Source organism: Maniola hyperantus, chromosome 4 (assembly GCF_902806685.2).
Source record: "Maniola hyperantus chromosome 4, iAphHyp1.2, whole genome shotgun sequence".
NCBI classification, from domain to species: Eukaryota; Metazoa; Arthropoda; class Insecta; order Lepidoptera; family Nymphalidae; genus Maniola; species Maniola hyperantus.
Genome location: NC_048539.1, coordinates 11,111,663 through 11,128,379, shown reverse-complemented (window position 1 = coordinate 11,128,379; position 16,717 = coordinate 11,111,663). Strand labels below are relative to the sequence as shown.

General features: G+C 36.2%; 1 protein-coding gene across 1 annotated transcript in view; it reads left to right on the top strand.

Annotated features, from left to right (window-relative positions):
• Positions 1–496: 496 nt before the first annotated feature.
• The window catches only part of LOC117997144 (uncharacterized), a 68,398-nt gene continuing 52,177 nt past the window's right edge, over positions 497–16,717 (top strand). Inside the window, exon 1 of the mRNA XM_034985318.2 lies at positions 497–1,155. Coding sequence (XP_034841209.2) covers positions 1,147–1,155 — 9 coding nt within the window. The 5' untranslated portion in view covers positions 497–1,146. The remainder of the gene's footprint in view (positions 1,156–16,717) is intronic.

The following is a 16,717-nucleotide window of genomic DNA, read 5'->3' as shown; positions in this document are numbered from 1 at the left end:
GGTAATATAAGAGGTTTGAAATTTGTGTAGTCCACGCGAACGAAATCACGGACATAAGCTAGTTAAAACTAAAATAGAAACAACTATCTGATACCCGCGACTTCGTCCGCGTGGAATTACGTTTTTAAATAAATAAAATAAAAATAAAAATCCTTTAATTCGACCATAAAACACGATCATAATTTGTTAGTAATAACACACACCTTAAAAACTAATGTTAGTAATCTTATAACTATTTACCTAATCCTAATAGTATATCTAAGACAGGCTTAATTAGTCAGCACGTGCACCATATGACAATGGTTCAGGTACTGACAATCAAACCTGTCAGTAAATGCCCTCAGGATGCCACTGGAGCTAGCTCGTACCCTGCGCACCAGGGATGTGCACCGTTTATGCATGGTCGTGTAGAAACAATCCACATGCGCATCCGCGAACATACCCGACGCGCTACAGTAACGAGGTAGACCCATTAGCATCCTGAATTCATTAAAAATCTCGTGAAAACTCTTTGATTTTCCGGGATAAAAAGTACCCTATGTCACTCTCCATGTCTTAAACTATACCCATGCAAAAAATCACGTCAATCCATTGCGTCGTTGGGACGTGATTGAAGGACAAACAAACACACTTTCGCATTTATAATAAGGGTAGTGATTAAGAAAACATTACACGAAACTTAAAGCTAGCCTTATCTACCTAATTACCTACTACACAAATCACGCCCGCGTGGAATGGTGCCAAAAATAATGGCTGCATTTCCGCGCTGGACAGCCAGACTGATATTAATATAAATATTAAGAAAACTAATGTAAGTAAACAAAAAATTACGTAATATCATTCAAGCCACTACAACGAATATAAAATTACTTCGTAAATTTTCTTCAACGTAAATTAACACGCGTCGTAGGCTGGGAAATTTTCGCCCATACAAAGTGCAGGCTCTGTTAGGGCGGGCGGCGCTCCTGCAGACCGCGTCGTGCCGCCGAACCGCTCGCACTGTGAGCCATGCGACTCGTAACGCACCAAAAACGATACGACACTAACTCGAAAACTATATTTTAAAGCAATATCTTCAATAATCGCCGTATATATTATACTTAAAGTAATTTAGAAACTTTGCAGTTGTTCCTGCTTTCGTGAAGCATGTTTAAGGTAAGCGGAAGATTTTTTTGTAATTTTTTGCTTCGTTAAGTTATTTTTATAATAATAAAGTTGACACTAAGTTTAATTGGCACCAAAAATGATACAAAATAAACTCGAAAACTATACCAGTTAGCACCGCCCATCAAGAGGCTTCTTCAATAATCGCCGTACCTACACTTTATAAAATAGTTTGGAAACTTTTCGAATAAACTTAGTAGTTGTCCCTACTTTCGTCGAGTAAGTTTAAGTTAAGCTGTGGATTTTTCCAAATTATTAGTTTGCTAAGTTATTTCTATTTATGTTAATAAAAATAACTTTACTATAAAAATAATACGAACATTATTATGAAGTACATAGCACAAAAAGCTTTAATAATAATTCCCGTACTTATCGGTTAGTTTCGAAACTTTTCGAATAAGCTATTTAGTTGTTTCTGCTTTCGTCGAATATGTAGTAATCTATAGATTGCATTACTTCGTTAGTCTAAAGTTCTTATTTCTAATCTTACTCGCGATGCAACAAAATGTTACGATACCTACTCGAAAACTCTACCATCTGAGGTACTAACTACAAAGTAGTTTAATATACACTTTTCGTTGGTTGGATGAACATTATAGGTTCACTGCTTAACATAATAATATAAAGTAAGTAGGTACATATATTTTATGTGAGCTAGTCTAGATATCTGCCAGGCATCCTTTAACTTTAATAAATTATTGTTGAAGTTTAAGGGTGCCTGGCAGGGGATTGCTACGATACTAGTGTCTGGGAATGCATGACGTGATTTCTTTATTCCAAAAAAAATATTAAAAATTAGACTTCGACTCTATAGGTAAGCACGTCTTTGTTATCTACCTGATATCTGCCAAAGCACCATGAGTCGCTGATCGTTCCTCCCTGTGTTGGGGGCAGTGCGCAGAGAAGCTTTCAGCTTTTATAAAATAAGAAAGGTCTGGCTCTCACACCTCACAGGCTCTAAGTCTAATAGATAAATATAAATTTTAATATTTTGTACCTAATAAGTTCTTAATTTAAGAACGCCTCGTGCCGAATCTTAGAAGTGAGATAGAATCCTACTTCCTGTAAACTCTACCTTGAAGAGTTTTCCAAGTGCTTGCCAGTTGCTACTTAATATAATAAAATATATTAAAATCACAAAGCTTTAAATGTTAAATGATCAAGCGTAAACGGGTCCTTAATACTACTACATACCAATATTATAAATCTATAAGTGTCTGTCTATCCACTAGCTTTTTAGGCTACTTTTGGTCTCGGAAAATCAAAAAGTTCTCAGTTCTCACGGAATATTGAAAAAATCTTAATCTAGGTACATATACGAAATTGTGGTCGTCATCTACTTGGTGCATAGATAGCTTGCATCCTGGAGACGGACATAGACTACTTTTTATCCCGGAAATTCAAAGAGTTCCCACGGGATTTTTAAAAACCTAAATCATGGGCATAATCTAGTTTGTATAATATGAAAGTCTCAAATAAAATGTTATTACTACTTAAGTTATGACTAAGAATAAACAAAACTTATTAAGTAACTTAATTGTAACTGGACAATTTTTGTACCTACATTAAATATATTTAAAAAAAACAGTTTATCGACATAGACCACAAAACAATTTGTTTTGTAATTTTTGTCTGTCAGTATGTCTGTCTACCTGTGCCCTCATCACGCAAAAACTACTGGACGGATTTAATTTAAATTTGGTACAGTGACAGCTGATAGTCCGGGTTAACATCCTGAAAAGAAATAGGGATTAATTTTTTTATCGATTTTACTCCATTACTCCGTCAAATTTGATTTTTGTTTACAAAGATTATACCTACTATCAGGTTGGTACCGTGTAAGTTTGGTGCAGATTTGGTAAACTGTTTCGGAAATAGAGCACGGAAATCCTCAACGGGTAACAGCAAATCGATCGCGATCAGTATAATAGCTTGTATTATGGTTAATAGACTCTTAACCATAATACATAGCGTATAGCATACAATACATTTTTATTTCTTCCCTATTACTTAGTACTAACAGGTTTGATTCCCGAAAAAAAAATTACGCGCCTAAATTTCTAAGTGTAGTCACATACATACTCCATAGGTTAAAAATTGACTAAACCATTCAAAACCACCTTCAAAAAGATTCGTTTGGGCTTTGGGAATTGCTCCTGCCACTAACTATCAACGTTAACACGAACTATTAGTACGATGGTATGAAGTTTTGTGGATTAGCTCGATATAGCCAAAGAGACGGTTATATAATTTCCTCTGAATAGAAACACGAAGAAATAATACTTAATAATGATTTCTTGATTAGGTATATCCTCAGCTAGCTTAACGGTTTAAGAGGTGAATGGAAATCTGGTTTGTAGGTTCGCCTCACCACCAGTAGAAATCAAAATAAAATGTTATTGTTGCTGAAAACAGCTTTCTATTTGCAAGCCAGTTCGGAATAAAACCTTTGACAAGTTACCTCTTTGGTTGCCATGTTTCGGAGTAAAAGATCATTTAAATTACACGACAGATTTGAGTTTTGATTTTCATACAACTTTTGCCGGCCGCTGCTCGCATTTGACCAGTACAGCAATTTTGATTTATCTCGAAGAAGGTTATCAAAATAATTGTCCAACCAAGCATGTTTGAGAAAATAAGTCGTTTCATAGTTGTGTCGGAACTTTGAAGTAAGTTAGAAAAACCTATCCCTGTTCTGTTCATGCTCATGTCTCATGGCCCTCACTCTTCCTCCTCCATAACTAACATAAATAAGTATATTTAACAAAAATACTTACAAAAGTAGCATTATTAGTTTTGATATAATAAATAATGTTCGTATCATGTAACAGTAACTTTTACTCTACACTTTTAACGGTGGTCTCTTTTCTCCCTCACTCGCTCCATACAGACGTAGTTTGGTTCAACCAATCAAACTCAATGTAACTTTGTAGATACGTTCTAGAAACTAATATGTAGTATGTCTATCAGATTTTCGTAAAAATAACTTTGTTATCTGTCTGTCAAGAAACCTACAAAAAATTGTGGTACTAATAATTAGTTTTTTCAGTGTAAGACGTTTACGTTGGATGACTTTTTTTCCTCACTTCAAATAAATATTTATATTTACAACAGGACGTCCAAGTTTTTCTTTTAACTAATATTTTTTCCTATAAATTCAAAATATCCCAACAGCTTATCTACTTTCTTTGCCTATTTATACCAAAATAATAAGGGTCCCATTATCCTAATGTGCCCAGGGCCTCCAATAGGTTAAAGACGGCCCTGGTAACGTACGAGTAACTCGAGTTGGTACATGTAATTTGCTGCATGCATGCTGGCGTTACTGTGTGCCTAAAAGAACATAGCATAAAAATAAAAACCGACTTCCTTACACAAACACTAAAAATTGAAAAATAATTTAATTTATTACCGAATATATTATGCATACAAGAGTTAATATAGTTCCATAATAATACTTTTTGGTGCCGGTGCCAATTAGCTTTAGCTGCGCGAATTGTCTAGACTTCATATTTTTATGGGACTCCACAATGGCACCTCATTGGCACCGACCCCAAAAAATATTATTATGGAACTATATTAACTCTTGTATACATAATATATTCGGTAATAAATTAAATTATTTTTCAATTTTTAGTGTTTGTGTAACGAAGTCGGTTTTTATTTTTTTTGTAAAAATTTTTTATTTCACAATTTTTAGTGGCCCCATGGAATTATGCTATGACTGGTTAAAAATCTACTGTTTACTAAGCTATTACACTGATCGCGAGCAATTTACTCTTATTCGTTGAGGAGTTCCAGTATCTATCTTCGAAGATGTTCATTAGATCTTCACCAAATTGAAATGGGACCAACTTTGAAGTATACCCTTTCAAACAAAAAAAGAATTTTCAAAATCGGTCCAGGCGTTTTCGAGTAATCGGGGAACATACATAAAAAAAAAAAAAAAGATTCCGACGAATTGAGAACCTCCTCCTTTTTTTGAAGTCGGTTAAAAAGAACGTCCCGTCGCCGTCGGTAAAACGCGCAGCGTATTAGAACTTGAAACCGAAAGCTTTCGAAATGTTTGAATTTTAGAACACGCGATTGACCCAGTTCGAAATAGGGAAATTGGCTATCCGCGTGCAGTATCGACAAATTTTTTACTTCAGTCATGACTATGATTGATAGGCGTTATTATTCTAAGAAGTCATGAATCAATAACGTTTCGTAAAAAATATATACAGACATGTTTCTTTAATATTACGTGGTGGTTGGTGAACATACAATATACATACCTACTTAATTCGAGCTTAGTGATAGAAGATAGAAAACGCACGAGAGAAGTAGAGACAGTGGTCTACAAATGTGACACAAGTGTCTTAGTTTTAAATCTTAGATCGCTTTAGATATGTATGTAACGTATCCATGCATACAAAGATAATTATCTACCTATTTATCTACATAGGTACGAGTATAGGTGTTACTTTTCTAAATAGTGCCTTATAATCGTCAACCAATAGAACCACTCGACATATTATTATGTGTCTTGTACTTGCGCTGGCGCCAAACAGCGGCTCCCTGCGACTCGTTTGATGTCGTCTGTCCTCCTAATGGGGGGTCTTCCGACGCTGCGCTTTCCCTTATCATCGCCCAGTTAAAGAAAATATTAAACTAAAATACCTACTTAATAGAAAAATCACAGATCAATACAATATGTGATGTGATCACTATATTTTAAGTTTAGTAAGTTAATGTAATCACAAGTTTAAATTGTCAGATTATAGTTTATGAACATTGAAATCGCATTTTGATTTTGTATCAAATTAAGTCCTTTCATCAAAATTTTCTTGGACAGCATATTACCGGAACAGTAGGGGCTTATGAGAGGCCAAAGAAAATATTCCATTTGTTTGTTTAGGAAGGGATAAAGGTTCGTGAGTCGTGACGTTTCGTTTATTTTGTCATTTCATATTCAATTGTATGAAGTTTTCATACATATTATTATTATTCTACGTACCTACTTAGCTTACCTTATTATAAAATATAAGTCAATGACTTAGCCCATGATTGATTGTTGAATTCCATATCAATGGGCTAAGTAGGTTACGGCTGTTAGCCTTTTATTTATTAGAAGTGTGATTGAATATTACCTAGTAGGTACCCTATTAAATGCTAACTGGCGTAATGTTGCGTCTCCTGCTAATTTCACTCACAACTTCGTTACGTTAACAACTAATATAACAGTAATTACTATTACTACTAAGATATTATCACATTTTGTGAATGTAGTTAAGGACGGAGCTATCAAGCCGTGTCTGTTAGTATTAAATACTTTTGTGTGATGTAGGTAATGAAACTTCAATATTAAGTATACGGCAAAGCGCGAGTCAAAATAAATAAAAATCTATTTTAGAATCTACAGGTTCTCGGTAGGAAAGGCCGTCTGTCTGTCTGTCTGCTAGCTTTTCACGGCTCAACTGTTCAACCGATTTTGACGAAATTTGGTACAGAGGTAGCTTGCAACCCGGGTAAGGACATAGGCTAAGACGGAGACGGACGAAAATTTAAGTTCCCACAGGATTTTTAAAACCTAAATCCACGCGTACGAAGTCGCGGGCATCAGCTAGTTTTTAATAATTGTTATAGGCTTGTATTCTATAAAATAATATTATATCTATGATCAGTACCCTTATTATAAAATATGCGAAAGTGTGTTTGTTTTTGGTTTGTTGGCCACTTACACAAATGATACTTATCTACATATTTTATTATCAATCAGTAGATATTATTAAGCAGCTGTTAATATATTAGATCATTTGTACACTTTGCTTATGAGTACCTAAATAACACCGCGGTAAATGACCCTTCAACGGAAAATGTAATTTTTTTTTTTAAATTAATTATAAGTGTACGCTTGACCACAATCACACCTGATGGGAAGTGATGATGTGGCCTAAGATGGGACACGTTTACCTAGAAGATGCCTATTCACTCTTGTTTTAAAGATACCCGGGTTGTAATTGGTAGGAAACACATATCGCGGAAGAGTATTCCAAACCTTAGCCATACGTATGAGGAATGATGACGCAAAACGTTTCGTGCGTGTAGATGGAATGTCGACGACATAAGGATGGAAACTTGCCCGACGTCTTAAATAATAATATACAACGTTATAAATAATATATTACAAGATTTTGGACTTACAAATGTCGATTTTGAATTATCTGTAGGAAAAGTTTCAGAATATGTGGTTGTATTATAACACCTACTTACAGTACTTAATAAAATTAATTACAATTTTACATTATTACAAATACTTATACTAATATATATTACATATTACAAAATTAGAAAATTTACTAGTTACGCCATTATCTATACGTAGGTAATGACTATAATACAAAAAACCATTTTCACGGTAACCAATATTAAGTATATTAAAGTAACGTATTAAGTATATTCGTAAGTGATCTGTCATGTACGTTAAATCCATTTTGAATCATGAATTAAATATTCATGACGGCCTACTTATATCCACGTACAAACTTAGAGATTTTATCAATGCGAAACTCTGCTAGATTAAACGAACGGGTCCTCCGAGAAAAAACCATGTATAAATCCATTCTTATTCATATCCATACTTTTATATTATAAATGCGAATATGTCTGGCTGCGTGTCTGCTACGTTTTTACGGCCCTGCTGTTTAACCGAACTTGACAAAATTTTGTACAGAGATAGCTTACGGCCCGGGGACGAACTTTTTGTCCCAGAAACTAAAAGAGTTTCCATGGAATTTTTCAAAAAGCCTAAATCCACTTTTACCAAGTTGTGAACATCATCTATTCTTATATTATGTTAGGTATAATCACTGTACAATACTGTCGATGAGTTATTCATTAGAAACGTGTGGAAGTTTCTGGATTGATAGAATCAAACACTTTGATTGAGGGGCAGTGAAAACAAAAAATTACCCCTACTAGGTATACATGCAGGCGAATTTCCATTCGAATAGTTAAATAATAAATTCAATTCGATGGCAGTTAAAGAAGAGAAGAATTTTCAAAGAAATTCCACGATTGGCAATTAGCGAGCGCTAATGACTGGTGATAAATTATAAAGGAATGGGCCGAAATGAGATTTATTAGAAGGCTGCCAATTATTTTGCTAACGAAATCCATTTTCTGGAATATAATATCTCTTTTCATGAAAGTATTACCTAACTTTGTTACAACTTATAAATTAAAGTACTGAATCAACAAATAATTATTTACTATGTATTTATTAAGAAGAACATGGACTGAAACATTGCACTGGATTGATTTCATCCTAAGTTTGGACAATTCTGTCTAACTAATATTATAAAGAGGTAAAGTTTGTTTGCAGGGACTAGGGGGTAATCTCTAGAACTACTGAACCGATTTAGAAAATTCTTTCACCACTAGAAAGCTACATTATTCTCTGTTACATAGGCTATAATTCTGTTTAAAAAAATAGAGATCCCTACGAAAATGGTAATAAGCTACCAATGCGAAGCCGGGACGGGTCACTAGTCGTCTATAAAGCTGGAGATTGATTTGTACCGTTTGTTTGTAATGTACCATTCGAGGCGATCTTGTTACGACACTAGCGACACAGACTGGCTTGAAGCGTATGTTTGTAATGTATCATTCGCGATGACACGACTTGCACTAACTTGTAATGTAACACTCAAAGGGAAATGTAACATTCGCGAAATAGCCGACAGTTGAGTGGAGCAAACTAACGTTACAAGTCAGTCTTTGGTTTGAGTTACAAAAACTCGATGCATGATACCAAAATGTTACAAGTCAATCTCCAGGTTAATATGCTCCTTCTTGTATTCGTGCTTAATTAAAGAGGAAAATAAGAAGTTCCAGAAAGTCGATTTAAAAGAGGATAGGGATATTAATCACTAATCACTAAATGTTGTCAGCGACTTCGACTTCGTTTTACTTTTAGCGTACTATGTTAGTAACATGACTGCTAATAGTGTGCCGTAGACGCTATAGCTACGAGTAGAAAAATCTACTCGTAACTAGCTGTTATCGTAGCATTATGCTACGATAGCTAGAAACGTGCATTGAGGTGCCACAAAATTGTAGTTTGCGTTTTGCATTTTCTGTACCCGTAGTACGTCTCACCAAACGTTGCTAGAATTCGAGAATCGACACACTTTTGCGTTATAGTAAACTGGATCTTAACTGCCTTGTTTTAAAGCTCAAGTTTGTCTACACCTACCTTTTAAAAATCTTTTTTTCGTATTTACATAATATAGAAAATGCAACGATAGCAGAATAAAACAGGGGTAGAATTTGTTTCAAAGTAGGAAAAATATTTCTTGTTCTTTGCATTTTCTGTATAATATTATGTACCTTAAACACGTACAAGTTTGTCGAACCGTGGGCGACGCCTTAACTACCTTCTTATCGTGCGGATGTGTGATTGATAGCACCAAGAATTATCCAGGTGTTTCTCATGGTAGGTTATCCTCTTCAATCGCAGCAGTGACTATGGAAAATCTTACACCAAAACCTATCATCTAATAGACGCCTACGAAATGGCAAATGTCACAGCGAATAGGAGTCTTAGACCAGATGTGAAAATCCCACAGCCTAGCCGTAGGGATTCCCATTCAACTATTAAAAAGAAAGACGTCGAAGAAAAAAGAAAGAAGAAATAAACAAAGAGACGAACACATCCCATGCTTATACTTGTTAGTTATACAAGCACTTAGAGATCTAAGAAATTAAGCCAGGCCTATAGAAACGTATTTAAAATTTAAATACACCCGATGAAGTTACATAACAAATAAGAGGAGACCCTAAGATAAACTTCATTAGATTATATCGTTTATCTTTGATTTACTATGTACATTCAAACAATTTACAAAACATTGTGTATTGAAGACATTACAGGGAATTCAGATTAGTTTGTCGAGCACTCAACCGCACCGTTTGTTGTTATTATTATTCATATTGAAAAGAAGAGGTCCAGCCTAGTTCCATAGTTTATTGAAAAGAGTACTTAATTAATTCTCGTAATATATTTAACAGTGTTATATTAAATACCTCATACCAATAACCTTATAATAACATAATTATAACTAGAATACTCAACCTCTAGTAACCAGCTCTTAGTTATAAGATGTGATGTGTGGCACAGTTTGTAAAATAAACGTATTTTCTTTCTTTCTTTCTTTCAAACCAATCGTCGACCCACTACTGAGAAAGGGCTCTTCTCAGAATGCGAAGGATTTATGCCATAGTCTGCCACGCTACCCCAGTGTAGATTGGCCGTCTTCACACACCTTTAAGAACATTACGGGGAACGCTCAGGCAAAAAGGTTTTCTTTAAATAAACTGAATTAAGTTCCCAATAATTCTGATCGGATTTTCATTTAAAAATTTGCTCCAGTTACCCACTATACTTAGTGCTTAGGTACAAAATGTTTTCTCAAAGCTACGCGATATTTTTTAATTGTGTGGTTTAGGTGCAAACGAAAATCACTTAATTAATAATAATAACACTCAGAAAAAGAACTAATTCGTTTATGCTGTATGGGTAGTGCTATCCTAGTAACACCACCACGTGGCATTCTAACATCAATGAACACCACCCTGAAGGAGCAATATATTGAACCAGTACGTAGGAATATTTACTTCGAATTAAAAAAAACCATTACAAACCTACAAGTGTTGTCTCGAAATTCTCGAAAGGTCGCAGAAAAGTCAGGCGCAAAACTGTCATCGATAAAAAAATGTATCAAATTACTCGATTCCTACAAGTTTGACAGGGCAATTACTTTGAAGGGATCACTACATAGCCACATACATAGAAAAGCACATAATCATGACCCAATTGTCGGTTTGTCATCCAATTCTGAGGAGCAAACCACTCAAAGGCGGGCGTAAAAGACAATATAGGATGTCCATTCCCTTTTATCCGGCTAATGTGTCGACCTTTGTGTTACCATTAACTTGTATTATCATTTAGGCTTTCGGGTTTTCAATGCGTTATTTTATGTTTCCCTTACATTCATGATTTTTAGTAACATTAATCATTTCTTTCTTATTCTTTACTAACTGATCCGCCCGGCTTCGCTCGGTAAAAATTTAATAACGTATACAGCACTCCTTATTAACTACCTTAATTGGAGGGGCGAATACAGGAAAACGCGTAAAATTTAACTCCTCGCGCGCCATTTCAACTTTATGTGTAAAATTTCATTTTAGTCCTTATTTTAAAGGCGAACCGTACTTTTGACATGACAGTTTACCCATAAGAGTTGAAATATTTTAATTTTTATTACTTTAATTAATCAAAATTCTGTTTTGAAAATAAGAGAAAATGTGTGGACACACTATACTTATGCTACGAAATGAAACGTCATGTCAACGCCGAGCGTCTCATCGTTCACTGTCAGTTGTCACCACAGTTCACGACCGTAGGCCTATTGTACACACACGTTTTTTCGTCGTGAAAATCTACGGTAAATTCGCCGTATGTAGGCACGGTTGACAGTGTTGTATGGATCACTGCGGTAGCTTGTTGACATAAACGCCCCTCGGCGAGACGTGTCTACGCACGGCGTGGTTTTGTTCGGATGTATCCAAAACCTTCTTTTACGTTTTTCTTCTTTTTTGAGTTTTCCATATACCTATACCTAATGATAATCTCTTTCTTATAAGGGTTCATGGTAAGGACGTCTGTAGCCAAGCGCAGAAAGATCACAACTGAGCGGCACCTGGCCGTTGTGACTCCCGGTAGCTTTGCCGTGCCATGTACAAGTTTGCAATTTTTCTTAGGCGTGTAGTCACGGTTGAAAAAACTTGCCGTATACAAGAGCTCTTAGAGAAGTCCTAACAAAACGTGGAAGATTCGACGTTACTGACAGGCGTTAAATGTTCTAGTACATATTTGTAGTACCCCTAAAGTAGACATATTTTTTGGCACGTATCGTCGATTCAGGATCAAACCGAGAGTTCCCTCACTCTAGTTTACTCTACTGTCACTCATATTATGTACACTAATGACCAATTATTGCAGTTTTTATACTGTAGGTCCATTTCGGAAAACCGGCATCAATTTCTACCACAATCGAGCTGCTGGATAAAGTATCTTTCTAACGGTGAACGAATTATTATTAAAATCGGTTTAATAGTTTCAGAGTTTATCGATTACAAACAAACAAACCTTTTCTCTTTAAAATGTTATTAGTAGGTTACCTATTAATATAGATAGAAAAAGAAAATGTTCCTTTTGTTATTTGTTTATTTTTGCTTATCTCTTAATGGCCATAGAGCCGACTGATATTGTTATCAAGATCTTATGTCGAAACTCCAAACCCCACTTGTTTTACTACTAAGTACTGCTTAGCATCTCTACATAAACTAAGTACCTAATGTCCCGCTCTACGTTTAATGAAATTCTTCAAATAAACGTTGTGTAAACTTACGAAGTAAAACAAGCTGGATATTTTTTATTGTTACGTCGTGTCGTGTCCTCGAGCGTTCCTACCTGAAGAGCATTCTTCCTTTTATGTGCTCTTAAAAACACATCAACCTTATATGAATAGTACGCGACAGGTTGAGATGGCAATCGTGGTATGAGATGGGAGATCGCCCCGCACACCCGCACGTCATCCGCGCTCGCTCGCACCGGGTTAGCGCGGGGGATGTGCGGGTATCCGGGGTGTTCCCCGATTGCCATTTCAACCAATCGCGTACTATATACTAATAGGAATTAACAGCGTAGTTTAAATGTTATCCTGCGGTTGTCAATATTTACGAGAGACACAATTAGTAAGTAACGTAATAGACTAATGGAACATCAGTTTACTAAAAATAGTTTTTTGAAATAACTGCTTAAGACTAGTGGGTAAGCTACTATTATTATACCAACTAGTTTTGATTTAGAAGATTTAATATCAATGATCAAAATATTTGATTCTATCGTCTTTCTTAGTATCTATACTTAGAACATTTATTTTCGTTGCCGCTTAAGCCACAAAAAATGAAAGTTTTAATTAAGTTAACATTGAATGGAGCTCCCTCCGAAGTTATTAGTACTTAGGTACAGTTTAATATTGGTTCAATAAAAAAGAAATAACAATATTATGAAACACAAAGCTTTACCAAGGTATCGTAAAAGATTTGTTTATACCAAAAGATAACTTTATGTATAGCAGCCAAAAATGCGATGTGAACTTTGCAATTTTTAAATTTGCAATCCGAGAATCTAATTTGCATTTGAAGAATTCCCAGCGCAACTCATCTAACTCAGTGTAATTGAGCACCTTTTTATGTAGAGTTGGAAAATAATTTTCCGGCACTCCCTTAAAGTCAAATAAGTTAGAATTAATGATGATGAAAAATAATTTTGAATACCATAGACGGTGGTCTAGTTGCGCTACAGCGCATTATACTTAAATCGATCTAATTGGGCAACGGATCTTACGATGGACTATATTTGAAGATTCAAATTTGGCCACAACCTTTTCCCTGTGCCTTGGAGAGCACGCTACCCCGAAAAAAGTGATCGTATACACACCTAGCAGACTTGAAAGACTCCCAAGAAGCACTTTTCAGCACTAACAGTGCCTGTAACGTTTGCAATAAATTCAGCCGTGTTAAACACATTGCAGTAATACCGTTCCGTCGTTACCGCCGTTTTGAACCCTCGTCCACTACCGACCACAAGGGAAAGTTAGCCACAAGCCTAGGGCCCCTAGCCCGATGGGGACCCCGCTACTTAGGTATGCCAAAACAGTGCATATGTATGTCATCTAATAAAAACACATTGGTTTCTTCCTTCATCAAAATATCATCAAGCACAATAATTCTTAAAACAGGTAAATAACATCTTTTTTGTATTAATATTTATATATTTATAGCGGACTATAAAAACCAGTAATAATCAATGAACAAAAGTAAATTCTGATTTATACTGTTTTTTTAGCATTCTAACCTAAGGATAGACCTCAAATAGTGCCCAAAAGCCCTAACCCTAGCTTGGCCCTAGCCCTACCCTAGTTTGGTCTCTAACACAACCATGAGTAATGCTGAGAATGATAGCATACGGCGGATCTTACATATTCTCTGTTTACGCATGTTTATAGACTTAAGATTCATTACTGTAAAATATGGCTCTTACAGCTCTCGGAGCTCTGACACCTTTGACAGCCAAAAGGAAAGTTTTGATTTTAGCAGTATTTCATAATATAAGTTTGCGCTTGATTGCAATTACATCAAATAGTAGGTGGTGACTCTTCTTTTGAAGGAAGGCCTCCCTCAGGTATTGCGGCCGCGTGCGGTCTTCTTTATGACTATAAGAATTAAACACAAAAGCTTAAGTTTGAAAATTATTTGTTGGCCTAACTAAAGTAAAGTTTATTTTTGCTTGTGAAAACTGACCGCAATGGTTTCATTTACAAAAGCCTTTGGAACTCTAACAAATAATAATATTGTGTAAGAACTCAAAGCAATGTCATTAAAGTTATCATTATCAACATGATTTTCAAGACCATTCAATGAAATGTTTGGACACACTATTAGAATATTTGCATCCTCTTCTTACTAATGCAATATGAAAAGGACATAGGTACCTAATATACAGAGATATTATACAGTTTGTCAGTTTTAAATTTAATTTAAACCTGTCAACCCTCGTGACTTTAGCTGCCAGCCGCGAGACTAGAAATATCTGGCACACTTCGATTATCAATCTACCCTCATGCAAGCCTGGCATGCATTTCCGAAATCGCTGCGCCCCAAATAGTTTCCTATCGACCGGTACAAAATGCGGTTTCAGTTATTGTGCCCTAGATACCTAAATATAAAAGTTACCTGCCCTATATTTCATGAATAACAAAATAAGTCAGTTCGATTCTAAAGAAATCCGATCCGTATAAAAACAGGGTCATTTGAATATTGGTTTAACTGTGGAGCCGTTTTAAAAGCATCCAGTCCTGCGAGGGAGCACAAGTAAGCTGCAAGTTGCAACACAATCTGATTTGCAGGATTGCGTTGCACTGATTGCGTCTAACTGTATTTAAGCTATGATGAGAGTAGCATCGTCTTCCCGACTTTATTTTATTACTAGCTGATGCCGCGACCTCGTTCTCTAAATACTAACTTACGAACTAACTACGAACTTCGTAGCTAACTCTGTACCAAATTTCATCAAAATCAGTTAAACTGTAGGGCCGTGAAAAGCTAGCAGCCAGACAGACAGACACACTTTCGCATTTATAATATTAGTGTGGGTATAATATTAGTATAGTAGTATAATATTAGTATCCCTTTTTAGGGTTCCGTACCCGAAGGACGTCCGTCCGTCTGTCTGTTAGAGGTCTGTATCTCATGAATCGTAATAGCTAGAGAGTTGAAATTTTCACAGAATATGTATTTCATTGCCGCTATAACAACACATAATAAAAAATTAAAAATGGCTGCCATGACAATTAAAAAAGTGTCCAACGGGGTTCCAATATTGTATTAATAATAATTGTTTAATGATTTATGTAATCAATATTGGAATGCATTGAATAAATACATGATAGTGATAAATGCGATGTATTTGTTTGTTAGTTTGTCCTCCAATCACGCCGCAACGGAGCAATGGATCGACGTGATGCCTGGATATAGTTGAAGACCTGTAGAGTGAAGAGTGACATAGGCTACTTTCGATCCCGAAAAATTAAAGAGTTTCCACGGGATTTCCAACAATTAAATCCAAGCGGATGAAGTCGCGGGCATCAGCTAGTAAACCAATTAATCATGGTTTTAGTCATCTGTCGCTTTCAGTTTGCTGTGCACTCTACGTGACTCGACCAACTGTAATAATTATAAGGCTGCCTTTCCACCATACATGTTGCTAAGCGAGATTAGAGCTAAGCTACGAAAAGTATGTGTAGGTCTATTTCCACCAAAGCTAAGTAATCTAGCGGAGAAGGTAAGATGAGCTTTTCGTGAGGTGCGAGGAAGATGCACGACGTGAACTTGGTACGCAGTCATTGCGCAGTGCTCCATACACGCTACACGACTTATGCGCCCCTAGCACACGAGTAGGTATATAGACCAGAGGGGAAGCTTCATACTAGCGGCTGGCTGTAGGTTCACTCACTCTAGCGCAGCTCACGCACACCACGACGTGTCACGGACGCTCCGTTTGCCGCCAAACTGGGCGCACGGAGCGTCCGTGGCACGTCGTAGTGTGCGTGAGCTAGTGTGAAGCTTCCCCTCTGGTCTATAATATCTACTCGTGTGCCCCTAGCTCGCATCCTTAGCTCGCTACCCTCACTTTAACTAGTAATTCACAGACATACAGACATCGGTGGCTTCGTTGTACCCCTTTTCACCAGAGCTAAGCTAAGATATGCTATGGGTAACAGGAAACCATATTGGTGGGCTTGGCACACATCCGTATCTTAGCATCGTAGTTCGTAGTGGTTCGTAGCACACATCCGTATCTTAGCATCGTAGTTAGTAGTGGTTCGTAGCACACATCCGTATCTTAGCATCGTAGTTCGTAGTGGTTCGTAGCTAGCACATC